Source organism: Orbicella faveolata, unplaced genomic scaffold, assembly GCF_042242905.1.
Source record: "Orbicella faveolata isolate gen_17 unplaced genomic scaffold, um_ofav_v1 contig_47, whole genome shotgun sequence".
In the NCBI taxonomy this organism is placed as follows: Eukaryota; Metazoa; Cnidaria; class Anthozoa; order Scleractinia; family Merulinidae; genus Orbicella; species Orbicella faveolata.
Genome location: NW_028301577.1, coordinates 4,108,148 through 4,127,240, shown reverse-complemented (window position 1 = coordinate 4,127,240; position 19,093 = coordinate 4,108,148). Strand labels below are relative to the sequence as shown.

The 19,093-nt window shown below is 36.9% G+C and overlaps 3 protein-coding genes across 4 annotated transcripts; 2 read left to right on the top strand and 1 right to left on the bottom strand.

The window, feature by feature from the left end:
* The first annotated feature begins 213 nt into the window (after nucleotides 1-213).
* On the top strand, nucleotides 214-11,122 carry LOC110065732 (cytosolic arginine sensor for mTORC1 subunit 1-like). 2 transcript variants are annotated; one of them, XM_089280517.1, is made up of 9 exons: nucleotides 214-850; nucleotides 1,147-1,217; nucleotides 4,015-4,202; nucleotides 4,990-5,137; nucleotides 5,555-5,678; nucleotides 6,034-6,126; nucleotides 6,325-6,407; nucleotides 7,885-7,979; nucleotides 9,251-11,122. In XM_089280517.1, exons 1-9 carry the CDS (start codon nucleotides 714-716, stop codon nucleotides 9,308-9,310), a joined length of 999 nt encoding a protein of 332 aa, XP_089136643.1. In that variant the 5' UTR covers nucleotides 214-713; the 3' UTR covers nucleotides 9,311-11,122. The 2 variants fall into 2 exon arrangements, with proteins under 2 accessions (XP_089136643.1, XP_089136642.1); XM_089280516.1 differs by lacking the exon at nucleotides 7,885-7,979 and adding an exon at nucleotides 7,431-7,525 and having other exon boundaries at nucleotides 215-850.
* LOC110066366 (mediator of RNA polymerase II transcription subunit 31-like) lies at nucleotides 11,030-14,051 on the bottom strand. The gene is made up of 4 exons (XM_020773599.2): nucleotides 13,973-14,051; nucleotides 13,780-13,860; nucleotides 12,401-12,497; nucleotides 11,030-12,264 (listed from the first exon to the last, which is right to left on the bottom strand). Exons 1-4 carry the CDS (start codon nucleotides 14,010-14,012, stop codon nucleotides 12,066-12,068), a joined length of 417 nt encoding a protein of 138 aa, XP_020629258.2. The 5' UTR covers nucleotides 14,013-14,051; the 3' UTR covers nucleotides 11,030-12,065.
* A 78-nt stretch (nucleotides 14,052-14,129) lies between these two features.
* On the top strand, nucleotides 14,130-19,093 carry LOC110066358 (eukaryotic translation initiation factor 4H-like). The gene is made up of 9 exons (XM_020773586.2): nucleotides 14,130-14,238; nucleotides 14,317-14,500; nucleotides 15,119-15,173; nucleotides 15,325-15,389; nucleotides 15,924-16,023; nucleotides 16,396-16,434; nucleotides 16,732-17,001; nucleotides 17,231-17,428; nucleotides 18,482-19,093. Exons 1-8 carry the CDS (start codon nucleotides 14,162-14,164, stop codon nucleotides 17,419-17,421), a joined length of 981 nt encoding a protein of 326 aa, XP_020629245.2. The 5' UTR covers nucleotides 14,130-14,161; the 3' UTR covers nucleotides 17,422-17,428; nucleotides 18,482-19,093.

The following is a 19,093-nucleotide window of genomic DNA, read 5'->3' as shown; positions in this document are numbered from 1 at the left end:
TTCCTTGCAGAACTACTGGAAAGGGTTTTTTTCTATCAGTTCATATCAAAATAGAGACATTGAGCTGTTTCAGATTAAATTTTGTCCCAAAATTTGTAATTTGTATGAAAGAGCACTCAATAATAAATTGTGCATTTACTTTTGTGCCTGTACTGTACCCCACTCAGGCAGTCGCTTGCATTGCCTTGTAACCGCGCATTGTCGTGCCTAGTACCCAATGTTCCACGTGAAACGCTAAAAATCATTCAAATCGCTTCAAAGGATTGCGTAAGAAATTGTTTTTACAAATAACTGAGGTTTTTCCGGCTGCGTAAATTCCTATAGACTTCCTTCATGTTCACCACCATCAACTAAACGTCGAAAAGAACCGAGATCGAGGCACCGGCCGTGGAATCTTGTTGTGGGGCATTTGCACCTAGCGATGTTGTGAAACTCATTGACCTGAATTTTAAGTTGTTTATTTCGATATACTTATATGTTGCTGGTGAGCCGTGATCCGGAACTGACCGTATTTATCTAAGATGACTTTAAAAGGAAGTGCAATTAACAAGGATATTCACAGTGTGCGTCAGCTTATTTGACGAATCAGGCTAAACCGCGGGAAGTCGAACAAGTGGTTTCTCATACCGCTTTCATCTGCGCAATCCATTTGTAGCGCACGCACGACGACTCACTAACTCGATCGCCGTCGATTTTTGCGTTAGAGTAGGAAAATGATGAATGGATCTAAGAGTCATTCTTCTGAGCTTCACATTCTTGAACACAAGCTTCGGGTTTCAAACTTGAAGAAGGACGCAATTCCTTTATATACACATGCGCTAATAAAAATTTCATTACTACCTCGATCAAGGTAAGCTTACGTATCAGACTCGAGAACCTTTATTTTTCCCCTGACTGATTCTTCTATTAGTTCAACGTAGAGTGAAGAAGTTATAGATATAGTTAACACCTCGTTTAGGGTTTCATAAATCGCCTTAGTTGGCGGTATTGGTCGGGTCTAACCGGTGTCTTTGTGATTCTATTGTGTGTACCAGCTTACATGATCCCGTTTTTTTCCCGATTTCTTCCCGCGCTAAATTCATTACGTGGCAAACTTGGTCAAACTTGCCTCGCATCCTTTCTTACCTCTCTGTGTGTGTTTTGCAGGCCAAGATTTTTCAGTTTTACCGAAACTAGGGATGGTTATACGATTATCGTAGAGGAAGATCTTTGTAAAGGTGAGTACATGTATTATGTAGACACAAATTGCGGTTGTATAAACGTAAGCTTAGTTAATTCGAAAAAATAAGGTTGCGGTGTAGGGTTTATGAGAGAATATGTTGACTGTTTTTTTTGTTGAGTGGTTTTTTTTTTTATTATTTGTTTTTTTTTTTTTTTGCAATTTTTTTTTTTTTTGGTTTTATAACTTGTACAAATGTATGCCTAAAGTAAGGTGCGCGTGTAACTAACGTGACTTTTCATAGCGTTGCATGTGATACCAAGATGGTTAACTGATAGCGCCCAACAAAACTGAGATGGATGGTTATATATTGCAGTTGGTTCAGAAATATTTTTACTACCATCAGAAGCCGGAAAATAACTTCAAAACCAGCCGAATACGGTATACCGAATAAATATAAATCTATAAATAAAACATGCCAACAAAAATAATAGATCCCAGCAGAGCTGAAAGGTTAAATATATAAGCTCAAGTTGGTTCAGAAATCCCTGAGGAATGTTTTTACAACCAGTAGAAACAGGAAAAATAGCTTTAAAACTGAGGTAGTATCAATAAAGTCTGTGAACCCTGCTGTAACAATTGTGCAATCAAAAATTAATATAAAAAATCCGCTTTATAATCAAACCAATACAAAAGAAAAATGGAGTCTAAATCATCAGAGTAAACCCAATTACTCTCCAGCAGATGTGGTTGGAAACTGAGGATTTTTTTGGAATGTCAAATAAAAATCACATGATTAATACAATTGTGCTTGGAAAACTTTGTGGTTGAATTGAGCAAACCACACAGGGACAAAACCCGGAGGGGAACAACTTGGATTGCTGATTAATTGCAACTGTTCAAGAAAGAGACATAAGTTGCTATTAATACTTCTTTAATACAGAGTAGGATGTAACTCAGCAATCCGTGTTAATCAGGTCAACTTTAAATGTTTGTGTGGAAGGTCACTTTTTTGTGGCAAATAAAAGGTTGAACTTGATCAGTATATTAGAGAAAGAGCTTTTAACCATCAATGCCAGTGAGATTAGTTGAATCTCACCCATAGTGACATAATCTGTCTCTGTAGCACAATACAATCACCATAAAATAAGGAGTGAATCAAGGTCAGGGGTATTGTTAAACTTAAACTCTATATTTTAAATTAAAATGGTTGTTCATGCCCGAGGTCACTATATCATGACCTTGTTTTGCATGCATTACATTGGAAGCATGCAGTGTTCTTTTCGTCCTTTTCTTTCACCAAACAATAATTATTTTGTTTGTCAAGCAAAAGAAGTGTTCATATAGAAATGCAAATTTGGTGACAGTTTGTTTTTCTCCATCCGAAAAATGGAATTTGACTTTTAATATTGAACTCATTAAAAATTAACAACAATATTATGAAAAAAATAAAACATGATATCTGGTGCCTGGTGAGTCAACAGAACCCAGTGTAATCTTTTTTTGTTTTTCTTTTTGTTTTGTTTTCTTTTTTCCATGATGAGGAAATTGAATGATAGATAAGGTTATACCCCACAGAAAGTAAGTTCAAGGTGGTACTCACTAAATAGATAGGACCACAAGTTATAATATTATTGAATAAATAATACAAGAAATCACTTTTTGAATTAAGGAAGAATCAAAAAACATGTAGTTCCATATTACCTAAAACCACTATTAACTAAATGCCAATCTAACATGCAAGATGCATGGATCAGTTCTTTGTGTCATTTTGTCCCTTATAAACTCTCAGTTTACACACTGAGTCTGTCAAGTTTGAGTATCAGAGAATTATGGCAAGTACCTGGCATGGCAGGACAAGAGAAACATTTTGAATGCTGCAAATGCCAGAGATGCATTTTTTTCGTTTGAAAATGTACTAAGTAGATCTTTGGACTGCAGTTTGAAAATTGACACTTCATTGTTTAAATAGCGGACACACACTCTTTTGTTTATTAATTTCCTAAGTGCTATATACATGATAAAATTCACTTCCTGACTCCTACTGTGCATGACTGGGAATATAGTGCTACTGCCCGCTTGCTAATTAATTAAAGCACTTCCCCTAGTGGCCAGTCCAACTTTCTCAAGAACTGGTTCATGCTTAGCATGCGTCTATGGAGTTATGGATGATGTCCACTGGCTATGTTATAGTTTACATTAGGAATTACGCCAAAACAAGCCTTCACACCAAATAAAAGCTTGTGGTTTTAAAAAATATCCATTCAGTATCAGTAGAGCCTGGTAACTGGTATTGATTTTTGAGTTTCATTTGAAGCATATTATTGTATAATGCACAGTATTCCTATCTACTGTACATAAAAAGCTTAATTTAATTTGCTAACTCTCTTGATCCAACCAAAAGTCAAACGATTTTTGTCCTTTTCTCTTGAGCTCAAGACAAGAACCTTGTATCCTAGGATTTGCCTTTTATTTTGCCAAACTAGTAGAACCAGACTATAATGTATCTTGATGATGTCTCAATTTTCACTACCTTGGTCTTAATCTTGGTTGTGTTTGTCAAGAAAAGAAAGCAAAAATGTTAGGAAAATAAGACCAAAGCAATGGGAACTATAATTATTGATGATTTCCCAGTCTGACCAAGGCAAAGCAAAAAATGACCTCTGACCTCTTTCAACACATGGCTGACACGAAGGTACACAGGGAGACCATGGGGGGACTTTAATTTGTGCAGTCCACATATTTCAGATGAATTATATTGTGGTAGTTCTTGCAGAGGATCAAGTACAATTCTGTATCAGAACAAATGTAGTTGACACCTGTTTATATATCATTCTCTTTTGGAACACTTACAGAGCTTCCACAAAGTGAGAGTATTGACATGCCTGATCTTGTTTGGCGAGTATTGAGTGTCTCTGCTGGAGCTTACGGGAGTCATCAGCTTACTGGTATCAGTAGAATTGTCAAGACAGTCATCTCTCCGTTGGCAGACTTTAAAGTCTCAGTCCTTGTCATTTCAACTTATCAATCAGATTATGTCTTGGTAGGTTTTTGAGTTGCCTTCTGAGTAAGTGATAGCAAATTCTTCTATACTTTTTCTTCTGTAGCAATAAATGACTTCATGATATAATGTAAATGTGCGGTTCCAGAAAATATCCATACTCCCCCCCACAGAAGGGATTGGAATTTCCTGGGGGGTGGGGGGTTCTATGAGACCGAAAAATTTAAAGAAATGTATGAAGGGTGAGGAGGTATGGGAAGGTATGGGGAGGTTTGGATATTTTCTGGATATTTTCTGGAACTACACAATGTGGGGATGCAGTGGTCATAAGTGGCTGGAGGTTGTCAGACTCCCGGTAATGTCATTTGAACAGTACAGGTTCTAATATTAGCTGGGGTCACTTGGTGTTTTTGGTGACTCCACTGTCACCCAGGAGTATGCATGGATACTGGTGACATCACTAACAGTGACCTAGCAAAAACGTTAGGGATAACTCAAGATGGGCAACCATTCCATCTGAAGAAAGTAGCCAAATTCCTCACCACGTCATGCTATCTAAGCTGACATTTCTAAAACATTGGCCTGATTAAGCATCTATGTAGGCTTGTAAAAAGCCTTAAACCATAGGTCCACATCAGTCATCTCCCTCTCTCAGGCTAACCTTACCTGTTACATTACCCAAATGACTGACAATTCAGCTAAGATAAAAGATACACATGTCAGCAGAGTGTCAATGTTTTAAGATCCACAAAAAAATCCAAATTTGATAAGCATGAAACAGCAGTTCACTGTAAGTTATGAACAAGTAATATTCTTTTCTCTTTACTAGGTGAAAGAGGTGGACCTTGACACTGCCATTAAGTGTCTATCCCAAAACTACAAGATCTTTAAGGACAGTGGAACAGGGTTGGAACCTGTGACCTTGTCAATCGGCGAAAGAATGGCTGGAATGATCAAAATTAATGAGAGAAAAGCAGGTTAATTTAAAATGTTGGGTTACTGCCACTGGCCAAAGAACATATTTATTATAGGACAACTACCCTCTGGAACTCATTGGACCTTACTTTAAAACTTAGTAGAACTATTTCAATTTTTAAAAAAGCATTGAAACGTAAATTAATTGTAGAGTTTTTAAATTTGTGATTATCTAAATTAGAATGTAATATTATTAATTTTAGTATATTAGTATTTAATTGTAGTATTGTACCATATTGTCTTCAAAAAGCCCCCATGGGGAAAGATAATAAAGGATGTATGTATGTATGCATGTAATTTTTGATGATGATGATGATGATGATGATGATGATGATGAGCTTTTGCATGCACTGCATATTTATTAAGAAGAATAGTTATACAAGTGGATTTCTTAGGCTAGCGTGTGTTTTTTCTTTCAGATGAACACAGACCAATTGTCCACCCTTTCACATGTCCAAAGAACAGATTTCACGTGACAAGTTTGGATTTTCGAATGTTGCCGAGCTTAGCGACCATCATACTTGATCTGATGTTTTATTCAAAGTAAACTTCTACTTCCTTTGACTAATCTTTTAAACCTAATGTTTTTATGTTGTACTGTATCAACATTTCCAGGACGTTAGTTTACATACTATAAATTGAATTAAAAGTTGTTGGCAAGCTGAGCTACTTAGTTTAATATCAATAAGACATTGTGAATTCAAACTCAGTATTTTCCTCTTAGGAAATAGAATGAAATTCTGTGCCATTAAGATTGAGTTTTTGTTTCTCTGCCAGTTTCTGTACAATAATTTATTTGTTTTTAATTTGTCTTCATAAGAAAAACTGATCACTTTAAGACAAGAGACCCCACATGCATGCTTAGCACACTGGTGAACAGTTTCAATCCCTTTTGTAGGACACCAGTTGATGAGCATTACGAGCCATTTTTCCATATTTCCATTGTGGAAGGAGACATTTCTTTAGTGTTGGACAGTGAGGCTTTGTCAAGGTGAAAACACTTGCTATGTATAATGTGCCTATGTGTAGAAATATAAGCCAACATTCAAAGGGTCACAGCTGTATCCAGCTTTCTGCATTATTGCATATCTCAATTGTGTTTCCCATAATATTGCAAATGAGTTCACTCAGATGGGTTTACTCAATATTATGAAAAAAATGACAGAATTGCTTATTTACAAAACAACAGATTTCCTGAAGGCTCTCTTTACACAAACACCAATGACGAAGGATGGAAAATGATTCGTGTTGGAGATGCTCCCCTTGGGTTTGGTTAGTGCTTGTTAAAAATTGAATGCTAACTTTTAAGAAAACATATTTTCAAAATACAATTGATTACAAAAAGAAGCAAAAGTAAACTACAACATTTCAAAGTCATCTTCACTGCATTATCAAGTAGATAAAAGAAAATAACATTTAACTGTGGACACCTAGTAAGGACTCCTAATTAGACTGTATTACAATTAAATATATTCTTACACCTTGGACACTATAAATTAACTTTCTCTGCTTGATAATGGAGTCAAAATGACTTCGAAACATCATAGTTTACTTTCACTTCTTTTTGAAATCACTGTTAAATTAGTTTAAAAAAAATAAAGTAAATAAGTAATCAGAAGATCAGTGAACTGAGTGGATGGATAGAGAGTCAGCCCTACATGCTGCTTGGCTAGCTGGTTGACCAGCTTGCCAGCTGACCGCGTTGTTTCAATGTCTGCTACTGAATGGAATAGAATTTTGAAACATTTTGTGTGATTACATGCATGTATAGACACTTGGGAAACCTGCAACACTTGGAAAACTTGTCTCCCACTAAACAGACGCTTTGCCTAAATGGTGCCTAAATTTGAATAACAATACTTTATACATCCTTAGCCTCGTACTGCTGTTTCCAGACAAAGGATTTTTCACATGAATGCAAGACTTAGGATGTATAAGTACTGTTATTCAAATTTAGGCACCATTTTTCCATAGGGTCTATAGCATTAAACCTTTGCAAAATATCCAGTCTTGTTTCTTTGTGTTGTTACATAAACTACAGTGTTTGCTTACTAAAGTCTGTCTTCTACTTCTTCTTGATTTAACTGTTCTTACTAGAGAATTAAACAACTCCTGCTGTCCTCTGTGATGCACTGTTTACCTTTGCACTGTTTTTGTTTTGTCATAAATCATGTAGAGAATTTATTAGATAACTGTTACTTAATGCTCTTTGAATGCCTAATATTAAATTAAAAAATTAAAAGTAATTGCATCATAGTTTTGTTTGCTTCTATCTACTTGTTGTGTGTTGTGTAGATGAAACTGGTGTTGCTGCTCAGATCGCAGAACCCTTAGCAGATGTACTTATGTCCACTTATTACATCAGTACTTATGGCCTCGGTCATACACTGGTATGTATAGACCTGCAAGTCAGATAAGTGCTGTGGAAAAACCAATGCAAGCTACCTTTAACTTCTTTTGGTAACAAGTCGCTAGCAAATACTTATTACAAAATACCACTGAATTTTTATGATTCCAGCAGTCAACCTCAAAAACGTTTAGCTGGTCATATGACTCTTTTTGGTTCACAGTTTCACACTGGCTTCTGTTGTGACAGTTAACTCTGTCTTAAGTCCCACATGACACATGAGAAATAACAGAGTTGTGAGTTGTTGCCATCAAAAGTATTTAAAGGTAGAGCTGATGTGTTTTCCACAGTCACTTTTTATTTCCGTGAATTAATTTCAAGCCATTTGTGTATTGTTTTTAGAGGAGAGTGGCATAGTTGCGCAGTTATCTGAACCTCTAACTGACGCTTTGTGTAGCTCTTTTTACATCTGCACTTTCCTTTATGATCATCTGTTGGTATGTACTCTTGATTATCAACAAGTCATCAATTACATGTATGAAATAAGTTTTAATATCTTATGGTTAGCATTGCTTTCAACGCTGCATGCATGACTTTGTCACTTTTGTGAAATAATTATCTCAATCATGACTGACAAAAACAACTACAATAATCTTTCTTTTCCTTCATTTTAATATAGATTCAGTTTCTAATTGACAAATTAGTAACTGTGGCTACTTTTATTGTCTAAGTATATATAATACAGTTACTTGGAAATTTCTAATGAGCTTGTACCCCCTGCAACTGATGCCCCCTTTAGAATTTTTCATCAACTTTTTAACGATGCCATCCCCCTGCCATCTTTTCTTTATGTATCTATCAATATATGCTGATAGGATTATCTGCTCATTGCCAGTTTATAGATACATGCTATTAAACAGAAAAAAGCACTAGAAAACTCTTACTGATATTTGCAGTTGCATATCTACACAAATAATATTTGTGGTGTTTGAAGTAACCCACCTTCTCCATGAACCCTCTACTCCCTTGCTTTCTCTCTCCCATCCCTCACCCTTAAATAAATGTAGTACTGCTTCATTTCCATTTTCTCACATTTTAACCTTGATTGAGAGACTTCTGCACCACCTACTTTTTGCCCTCAATTTCATGCACCTTCCATGCTTCCCTGCCTCTGGCTCCCAGAAAAGATGCTTGTCTCCCCTTCCTGCAATGTCTCAAATTCACTGTCTACTATCCCTACAATATCTTACATACTGTCATGATTTCTTGAGCACTGTCTTTGAGGCGCAAACAAAGAGCTCATGACAATATTGTAATGTATCAACATCCAATTTCTCCCTAGAGCATTAATGCAACAAAAAGATGATGGGAATAAGGAAACTTAGTAATCAGGGGATATCATCTTTCTTTTTGGTTTGTACATTATGGGAGGTGTACTGGTCTTATGGTTAGTGGGCTAAGCTGGGCTTTAGATTGACCATTGTGCATTTGAACCTGGCCACAGTTATTGTGTTGTGTTCTTGGGTGAGAGGAATAACTCTCACAGCTTCTCCCTCCGTGCAGTGTGCAACTCTGCAATGGGCCAGTATTCAGGTGGATGGGGAGGAGAAATGCACCAGGTCATTTCATGCTACAGAAACTGGAGATAAATGCTGGTCTGATGGGGTGCAGTGGAAATGGCCAAATTCGCAGATCAATGTTAAAAGAAATAATTTTTGTTTAATAACACAGTAAGTATGGAAATCCAAGAAATCTTTGTTTCTTTCAGGTGCCTGAAAATGAGGTTGACAAGGCAATAGAGCTGCTGAATTCTTTACGAGTAACATAGAATTGGCCAGAAATTTGCTGCAATTCATAAAGCTTAATTTCTCAGATTAAATTACTTTTATTAGTTACATCATTCTATTTTGAAAAATGTACATTATTGACCTTACAGTTATAATTATTGTTTCTATTGTTATTATACGCAAGATGGTAATAATTATTTAGTTTTTGAGGCATATTATTTTGGAAGATTGTGCAATTTACCATAATTTGTGTACATTTTGTACAGTATGTTGAAGTTTTAGTCTGATTCATTCAGATATTTTCAATTCGTCAAGCATTAAAGAAGCAATTCTCATTTGTTAATCATTTTATTGTACTTAGAAATATTTGAGTTAGTCCTCTTTGCAGTGATAATTATTATTAGATTTTCAATTTTTTTACTTATCTTTACATCTTCGACCACTAAATTTAATAGTTATTATGTGGAGAAGAGTGTTTTACTGGGAACTAAACCACTCGTAGATTCCATACGCCACTTCATCCGGGACCCGAGTGGCGTATTTTCCATATGTCACCTTTGTGAGTGTTGTATTGTTCAATGACGGCACGATTCCCGCCTTTTGCTTTTGTTGAATTGGTTTCTCCATATAATAAAAAGAACATTACACGTTGGCGAGAAGATATGAATTTTATGTTCGAGTGGCAAGAACAATATCTCACTCATTCGCTTCGCTCACTCGTGAGATATTGTTCTTGCCACTCGAACATAAAATTCATATCTTCTCGCCACCATGTAATATCCTCTATGTATTTTATGCCTGAAAACCTTTCAACCATAGAGTTTGCAGGTGCAGATCTAGGATAAATGGTTATTGATTTCCAAAACAATGGCCAAAGGTGCATAAGGGGTCCAGGGCCATGCTCCCCAAGAAATACTTTGGATTTTAACTTCCCCTAAGTCCCCTTTCCTGGGTTTCTGAATCATTCAGAAAATCTGACTGATTTCTGTAAAACTGTGGAAACCAGTATTGATCTGCACCTGGTTTGTGCCTTGCAGGGAAAAGTATATGTTTTAATTCTTTTATAAATTCATTGTGAGAAATTTACTGTTGAGTGATAAAACGTAGTTAAGTACATTATCACGTATGTCTAGAAATTACCAAGTGACAGCATGATATAAAGACAAGTTTCATAAGAATATTGGATGACCTACGAAACAAGTGTTTGTTTCATGATTGGTCATTATAGCTCACAGAATTTATAATATTATTCAATACAATATAATTATTTTTATTTTACATTGAACTTGACAAAATGATATTATACACAAGACTATTTTTTGCATTGCATGTGTACAGTCAGTTGAGAGATTCAATTTTCATTTACCTTGTTCTGGTATTTTCTTATCTTTCCTGTTTTTTCTTTTCTTTTTCTGGATATGGAAAGGGAGAGTACCTCAGTCTTAAGTCATTGATATATTATACTGTATATTTCCTCATTCTTCCCTGAATACTGATGGCCAAATTGAGGCAGTAACCCATGAAGTTTCCTTACCTTTGGGACTACAATAGTCTGGCACTTGGTGCCCAATCAGTGTTGATGCAGTGTTGGTGTATTTACTTTCCGTTTTTAACAACATGTAGTTAACGACCAATTGGTAACTAACTGAAAGCAGTAGCATTGTTAAAGTGTCTACAATTCAACCATTCAACCATGCAATAAGCTTTCACTTAAACAAAGGCTTTTCTGCTTTGAAGACTCAGTTACAATATATTAAGATACTTCTTTGTACATTTAATTTATTGAATCTTTCTTAATATGTTGTAGTTTACAAAATTAATAGGTATTTAATAAAGAAGAAATTTGCATGCAATGTGTTTTTGTTTTATGCCTTTTCACACCATACAGCACTTTGTGATAAAAACTGACGCTATAAGCGAACAAAGTTTCGACCATTCACCATTTTCAAGTTTATTCTTCTACCGAACTTGAAAATGACCATTGAACGGTCAAAACATTGTCTGCTTATAGCGTTAATTTTTATCACAAAATCAATTTCAAAGAACTTATACAACACTTTTTTATGGATGTTGATGGACAAGAGATGGTTGAGTTCTAAGCTAAAAATTTTGATTCCTTATGATTATCATTAAGAGATGATAGGGGTAAGAGTTTATTTCCCACATTAGGCTTTATTCTCAAGGTAACCCCTCTCAACTTATGTAACTTAGATGTGGTATCTACTAGACTAAGTCGCGAGTTTCATTAAGGGCCAGGCACCACACAAATTGATTTTGCCCGCCTGGTTTGACAATTTACATGTAGAGGAAAGACTACCTTTTAAAGAAGTTCAGTTCAAAAAGCTTCGCCCACCTATGAGATCCAGTTGCCCCCCTGCTGAAAATGTTAATGAAACCCCTGCTAAGTACCACATGCATTGCATGTAATCGTAATCAAAATGAGGGCAATTGCCTGTCTACATGAGAATAGAATGATAGTGTAAAGACAGTGACAAAACAAATTATGTTGTCTCAATATCACGTTGATGTCAAATGTCATCAAACTTCTATGCTCAAGAGTTGTCACATTTGTGTTGAAATTCAAGTGCTTTAACACTACTTGTAACTGGATAACAAACAAAGCTACCAGTGTCCTGAATTTGACTCATCTGCAGGTGAGCTTGAAACAGTTGGAAAATTAAACCATGTTACATCTACTCCTTTATATTTCTGAGAACCTTGGCGGGGCAGATACATAGAGCTTGAAACATATTTACACTATGGTACATAACATTTTAAACAGGGAATTTTCATTTTTTAAGATGGTTCTGCCTCAGACCCAGAACCTGTTTGTCCAGATGCTTTTGGTACACTGATCCTCATCCTTCTTCTGGAATAATACTGCCAGTGAAGAATTTGCTGTTCATCAATGAACTTAGCACAGGCAGGGTTCACAAGTTCCCTGCGAAAATGTTCATATTGGAGAAGTTCAAGAAAATGTAGACACTGAGGGTATCTATGAGGGAAAGAGATCATTCATAAGATTAGAAAAAAAATGCCTGATCAGCAATCATGATTTTGTTCTTCCAGAACAGTTACTAGTTAACATTATTTTATTTTTTTGCATATTTGTACCAAAAACTTCCACTCACTTTAAGAATTTGGCATACTCTGGCTTCTTCCAGTACAGCAGATACTTCAAGTAATTTACAAATGACTGCTCTTTGAAGAAGCCTCTCTGGGCCAGAACTGTGGACAGATATAAATACAACTGATTTTGAATAAAAAAAAATCCATCAAAAGGCAAAATGCTTGTAGTGTATAGGACATAAGCCACTAGAAGCCTGATTTGCATGTGGCATTCCACTTCAACACTGGAGGAATTTGTGAGGTGCTAATACATATAAAACAATGTCTACATACAAGGTCAGCCATGACTTCCTCAGATGTCCTCTGTTTTAATGTTTCAATATTGCACTTATGGTGACAAGCTTACTGCACTTCTCAATAACAATCAAATTCTGAAGTTCAAATCCTTACTAAGATTGCATTTTTTGCTGCAGTCAATCATAATTCTGACAACAACTAGCAAATTTTGAAAAGACGAACAAAGATGAAAGATCAAAGTCTACCAATCACAGCCTTCAGAGTGGAGCCTCTGTCTCCTGAGAGGTCTGCTAACATAATTGATGGTGGCAAAACACAAAATGATTGAACAGAGTTCACATGTTAATGAAAGGTGAGAAATAAGATCGGTAGACATGTCATTAATTTTGACTCTTGCAGTTTTGTTTCATCCTGGTGTTTGCTATGTTGCTGCTATTTGTGACAGTCATTATGCATCTATCAATGCTAAGCCTGAGTGGGGGGGGGGGGGGGACCATGGGCATATGTGGGGCATTTGACCTCTATTGCCTTCCCCACCCTCAGAAATTTAACTAGGAATCTGGGTCCTAGGGTGGGGACGTTTGCTTTTTTTGCGCAGAGGAATGAGACCAAGTCAAATTGTTCCATATGCTCATCTGTGTGCCAACCATCTTGGAATTGAAGTAGGACGGCTAAAGCCCTGAAAGACGGCTGTTTTTAATAGAAGTAAGCACTTGTTTTTATATTTTTACAACAACACTACTTCTCACTACTTATTTTCAATATAAATTGATGGAACACCTTACTTTGTGGGGATTAAGTAAGTAAGTGTGGATTGTGTGGATTGCTGATAATGTCGACTCGCTTTTCATGAGAGAATCAAGCGTTGGAATTCTATTAAATATTTTCTATCCATTGACTAGGAGAATGCCTCTCTTAAAGATCACGAGCGCCTGTAGAACAAAACGGGTGGGGATATTTAATCTGATTTGACCAAATTTTGGCGACAAATTCTTCTGAAAAGTCAAATGCCCCACATATGCCCAGGGTCCCCCCCCCCCCCCCCCCCGCCCATGTACACAGACAGAAACATATAACTGTAGTATGGTGGAATATTAAGTATCAACAAGCTTCATAATCATATTGCATAAAGCAAAGAACTTACAATTTAAATAATGAGGGTTCGCTAGACACTGGACAAACTCTAATTCAACTTGGAACCTCAGACGCGCCCGATCTTCTGTTTCTTAAAATGAAAATTAAATGACAGTTAGTAGTTACTGTCTATTACATACCACGAAAAGTTGAAAAATGCGATAAAACTCCACGGAATCATGGTCTATTTTCTTGATACTTACCTTGTGAGTTTGCTTCGGAAGTTTCCATCATGGCCGCCATAATGAATTTAGTTGAGGGACAGTTTAAGAAGAAATATTTGACGGCATGTCTGCTCTTTGAGTAACCGCTGCTAACCTTAAAACAAGGCGTGCTGTCTCGCTTCATTGTGTTGCTAAAAACAATTATGGTCTGTGTTCTGTTCGGCCAACATGGCGGACGAGTTCGACGGTGGCAGTGGAAGTGGCAGGGGTGGTGGATTTTACGACAGTTTTGGTGATGGCCCAAGGTAAGAGATAGATACTATTACTTTCAGTTTCGGTTTTCGTTTCCAAGTGTAAAATCGCCTGAAATCTGTTTCTGTTAGGGATTATGGAGCTTCCTATGGTGGAGGAAGACGGCGTGGTGGTGGTGGCGGTGGTGGTGGAGGAGGACATAAAGATCGAGGACCTAAACCTGTTCCAAAAGAACCTCCGTTTACAGCATTTGTCGGTGGACTTCCACCAGATACGGTTCAAGGAGATCTTGATATGATCTTCGAAGACATTAAGGTATAATTTCATTGATATCGAAGCAGATAAAACTACCCGCCATTTTGCGATGTTTGTGATAAGCAGAGTTGATTCATTGCAACACGTTGACAATTTGCGGGCTATGACTTCTCCATGATGTAGAAAATCAAATAAATCGAAGAAAGTTAAGCTGTGCAGCGGCTATTCAAAATTATGATCAGAAGTATGATCAACCCTCATTTTACTTCGAGCCAAAAACTTAGTAGTGATTCTCCCAAGGGGATTCCTCCCCGATGATGCATGTTTTCCTGTGGTTTAGCAACATTAAGCAAGGATGAGGGAGGGGAAAAAATTCAAAGGAGTGATGTTTAATTCACCCAGAGGGGGAAGGGGGGAGGTGATCAAGGTTTGCTGTTTCTAGCCAGAAATCTACTCTACCACTGTGTTTTGTTCTTACCAATAAAGTGTTGACTTAAAGGAATTATGTTGAAAATTAAAATTAAAAATGTTGGCAATCCTAATGTGACATTATCTTCGTCAACCTTAACCATTCTTGTCCCATTTTGGTCTACCAGGTAAATTCTGATAATTACTTTCTTGGAGTTGTGCTTGATTTCTTCCAGTGCCAATAAGAGTAATTTTGTATTTTGTCATCAGATGTATATCAGAAGTATTCGTTTGGTGCGAGACAGGGAGACAGACAAATTCAAAGGTAAATATCAGTTTTGGCAATTGGAATTATTTAACTGTTTGCTGGAAAAGGAGTTTGGGTTTCCTTGGAAATTATGCTAGTTGGTCACCCAAGATAGTGTGGCATGGGTTTTGTAATCTTATGTTTTGTTCAAATATTTATAAACTTACAGGCTTCTGTTATGTTGAGTTTGAAGACGCCAATGCACTCAAAGAAGCATTAACTTATGATGGTGCAGTAAGTATTCAAACATCTTTTTCCCACTGTGGCAGCATGTGAGCAGGTTTAAAACAAAAAGGAAATGAAAATAAAGAGAATCATCAGCTTAGTGATATTGTTTTGATTTACCACTAAATTCTCAGAACTGGCATTAAAAGAGATACATCAGTTACATGTAAGGAGAGTTAAAATGAGAAATCCAGTCATTTGCATTGGTCATAACAGAATTTTTCATGTTAGATGATTTCTAACAAAATTGATAGAAACAGGGGTTTTATTAAGGCTGGGCACCAGGCAAATTGACCAGCTGTGAGGATGATTTTGCCTGCCTGGTTTGATCATCTCAAAGAAAGTTTTTCTCATAAAGAAGTTCAGTTTATGCTTTGTTCGTCTGTGAAAACCAGTTGCCCTCCTGTTGAAAACGCCAATGAAACCCCTGTAGAAACCTTGTATTATAAAACAGAAATCCAGACTGCAACTATTATAGTCATAAATTAGTCCATTCATGCATTTTACCTCCTAACCAGTATGTTATGTAATGTTGTTGACTAGTTGATTGGTGATCAGAGAAGAACACTAAGAGTTGATGTTGCTGAGGGGCGTCGAGATGGGGGCCGTGGCGGTGGCAGAGGGGGGCAAAGAGGCGGCAGAGGTGAGGGTCATAATGTCCAGCAGTTTAGTGGTGCTTATCCATCATCTATATCATACAGGAATTTAAATTTAAACTAGAGCAGTTTTTATTCAAGTATCGAAAGGTAATTGGTTTTGCATTACTACGTTACACCATTGGCTTTAAGAGCTCCTGCCACTTTTTCATACAATCAGAAGTAAAACCAAACCCAATCATGACTCATTTCCACACATTTTCCTGCATTTTGTGTCGGCTACATATATTGACTTTGAGTTTTGACAGGGTCACTGTTTTTTTCTGTGTCCTTTGTGAGTGGTTTAAGTGATTACTTTGGTTTTGGTTTTACAACACTCCATTGAAAACTGCTCTTTCTGTACTGCCTTATTACTGTAGGTGGATTTGATGACAGAGGGGGAAGACATGGAGGTCAAGGTAATTTGTTTAGTGCTGCACTCACAATGACTCTTGTTTCTAAATGGAAATTGCATATTTTATTGATGCTGTTAATCCAATTGAAGACAGCATTGTGCTGGACAGTTTGCTTATTGGTTTTGTCCTTATGATTTCCCTCTTACTAGTGACTTTGCTTACAGTTTCTAGTGTTTTGACAAAAAAACAGTAACCTAAATTAGATTTCAACATTTGCAAAAATATTAAATCTATTTTTTTTTTTTGCCAAATATCAACCTTTTTGATCATGTTAACAAGTCTTGGTTTCCTTCTTAATAGGAGGTGGAAACTGGGGCAATAGAGGAGGAGGAGGCCACGGTAACTGGAGTGGAGGAGGTGGCGGAGGAAGCTGGGGTGGGAGAGATGATGGTGGCTGGGGTGGCAGAGATGATGGAGGTTGGGGTGGTAGAGATGACGGAGGTTGGGGTGGTAGAGATGACGGAGGAAGAAGAGGGGGAAGACATGGAGGAGGTGGTAGAGGTGGGTATGGAGGAGGAGGAGACAGGAGAGGACCTCCAAGACAAGATGATTTTCGAGAACCAACGGCAGGTAAGAAATGTTGATGAATATGTAATTCATTTAACACCACCCCACAAGCTTGTAGCTTAAAGGTCATCTTTCTATCCAGCAGTTATTAAGATGCCTTTGACCAAAAAATAATTGCCAATGATGTGTTTGAAGTTTCTCTAAAAGATATAAACAATTTCAGCCTGTAGTTTAGAACCTAGTGGACAAGCAATCCATTATTTTTTTTTTTTTTTTTTCATTATTTCAACAGAGGAACTAGCTGCCAGGCCAAAATTAAAACTTAAGCCACGTACAGTGAAAGATCCTGTTAATGAGGTGGCCTCTAGTGTTCAACAGATGGCAATATTTGGTGGTGCAAAGCCAAGAGATGAAAATGAATATGTCAAAGAAAAAAGCAAAGAACAAAGATCAGACAGCCAATCTAGTCAAAACAGCACTTAAACACAAGGTAGGTTATTCCTTCCTGATAGTAGTGGAGCTCCGGGGCTGCCAAGTGGAGCCCCATACCCATATAGGACAGAAAAGGAAACCCATGAACTGATTTTCTCATGGTCATCATGGCTAGTGGTATTGCTCGTGGACACATACGCATGATGACAGCGACCACAGAGTCATGCAAGGTGGCAACCATACTCCAGCTAAAAGGTTGACAGAGACATACAGCCTTGATTTATAGCCTCCTTCTTTGACATTGGACATCCATGTTATGGTCAATTGACACCTGTCAAAACAAGGTATCAGCTGAGCAGTATCATGTGACCATATCGTGGGTTCAAGTTTAGAGCTCATCAAGGTCGCACTTTTTTAAGTTGACTGCTGACCAAGTGCTGGTTTTCTATTGGATCACAGGCTCATGTCAGGTTAACTTGTTGTAAATGGGGCCGGGTTGTTCGGAAGCCAGTTAACACTAACCCAGAATTAAAAGTTAACAGAAGTATTCACTGCTTTTGTTTTGTGTATTTTGAGATTATTCAAACTCAAATCAAAATTCTCGCTTAACCTGGGTTTTCTTCATCAGGGTTTTGAACAATCCAGCCCTGGAGCTCCGCTTTTAGGCTTGGCTAAATCTATATATTATTATAATTATGTTGTGCTGTTATAGCGTAACTCTTAAAAACAGAGCAATCACCGACCATTTTGGATCTGTGTTTGAGGAAGACTTGGGTGGGAAAATCACATGATTATCATGAAATCATCAGTTGCACAAAGTTCTGTTTTAAAAATGTTTACCTTCACACTCAAATGCATAGCAGAGGTTTTCGAATTCCTCCAGTTTGAAGAGTGTGTTTTAAAACGCTTTCATTCTTTTTATGACAGATTAGTGTTGACAGTAGGCCTAAGTATAGAAATAAAGCTGCATTTTCAAATTTATCCAGTTTAGTGTGGTTAGGGCCAAAAGTACCAGGGATTCCCATGAGACACTTGAGCCCGATGTAGTCTTAACATTTACAGTACCTTACATTACCTTATCAAATTTTCATTTTCTGTTTTCTCACCACAGGAAAATTTAAATATAAATTGAAGAAGAAGCTGCTATTTTTGAAGTCTATTCAAAGACATTCAAAGCTTCTACAACTGGCTACTAGAAATGAGGCACAATTTTTGTTTCATGTCAGCAACAATTTGTCAAGGATATCAAGTCCCTGGCTTTGTGAGAGTTTGTCCACTGCATGTTCATGCCATTGCTAGAACCAGATGCTCTTCCACATCCTGTGTATCTGCATTGTTCACACTAGTTATACTTAAAAAGACAGTTGTTTAAAAGCGACTTTGTTTCTTTGCAAAGTCTACGGTTTTAGATTCTATATTATATTATTTTGTACAGCAGATGCTTTGAACACTGTGTTCCTTACGTAGTTTTAACTTTTGTAGGAAATGGCTGTCCTTTCATTGAGGAGACAACATCGCAGTAGTATACTGAAAACATGAAAGTTTTCAAGTATATACAATTATTGAATTTCACCCTTGTTTTGTTTTATTGTTTTCCTTAGGCTGACTGTCATTATGAAAAGTGTTTTGCTTTGTTTGAAACTTTTATTTACAAATTTCCGTTGAAAACTACCAGTGGAAGGTACAAGTAGAAAGGAAAATAAATTCTCTGTCATAAACAGCC

Excerpts from the sequence above, each read along its gene's own strand:
- LOC110065732 (XM_089280517.1), top strand. The coding sequence starts at position 714 with ATGATGAATGGATCTAAGAGTCATTCTTCTGAGCTTCACATTCTTGAA. Across the intron at positions 5,679-6,033 it reads GATCTGATGTTTTATTCAAA|GACACCAGTTGATGAGCATT; the intron begins GTAAACTTCTAC and ends TCCCTTTTGTAG. Across the intron at positions 6,408-7,884 it reads AGATGCTCCCCTTGGGTTTG|AGGAGAGTGGCATAGTTGCG; the intron begins GTTAGTGCTTGT and ends TATTGTTTTTAG.
- LOC110066366 (XM_020773599.2), bottom strand. The coding sequence starts at position 14,012 with ATGGCGGCCATGATGGAAACTTCCGAAGCAAACTCACAAG. Across the intron at positions 12,498-13,779 it reads GAACCCTCATTATTTAAATT|TTCTGGCCCAGAGAGGCTTC; the intron begins GTAAGTTCTTTG and ends ATCTGTCCACAG. Across the intron at positions 12,265-12,400 it reads GAGTATGCCAAATTCTTAAA|ATACCCTCAGTGTCTACATT; the intron begins GTGAGTGGAAGT and ends TTTCCCTCATAG.
- LOC110066358 (XM_020773586.2), top strand. The coding sequence starts at position 14,162 with ATGGCGGACGAGTTCGACGGTGGCAGTGGAAGTGGCAGGGGTGGTGGA. Across the intron at positions 14,501-15,118 it reads TGATCTTCGAAGACATTAAG|ATGTATATCAGAAGTATTCG; the intron begins GTATAATTTCAT and ends TTTTGTCATCAG. Across the intron at positions 15,390-15,923 it reads CATTAACTTATGATGGTGCA|TTGATTGGTGATCAGAGAAG; the intron begins GTAAGTATTCAA and ends GTTGTTGACTAG.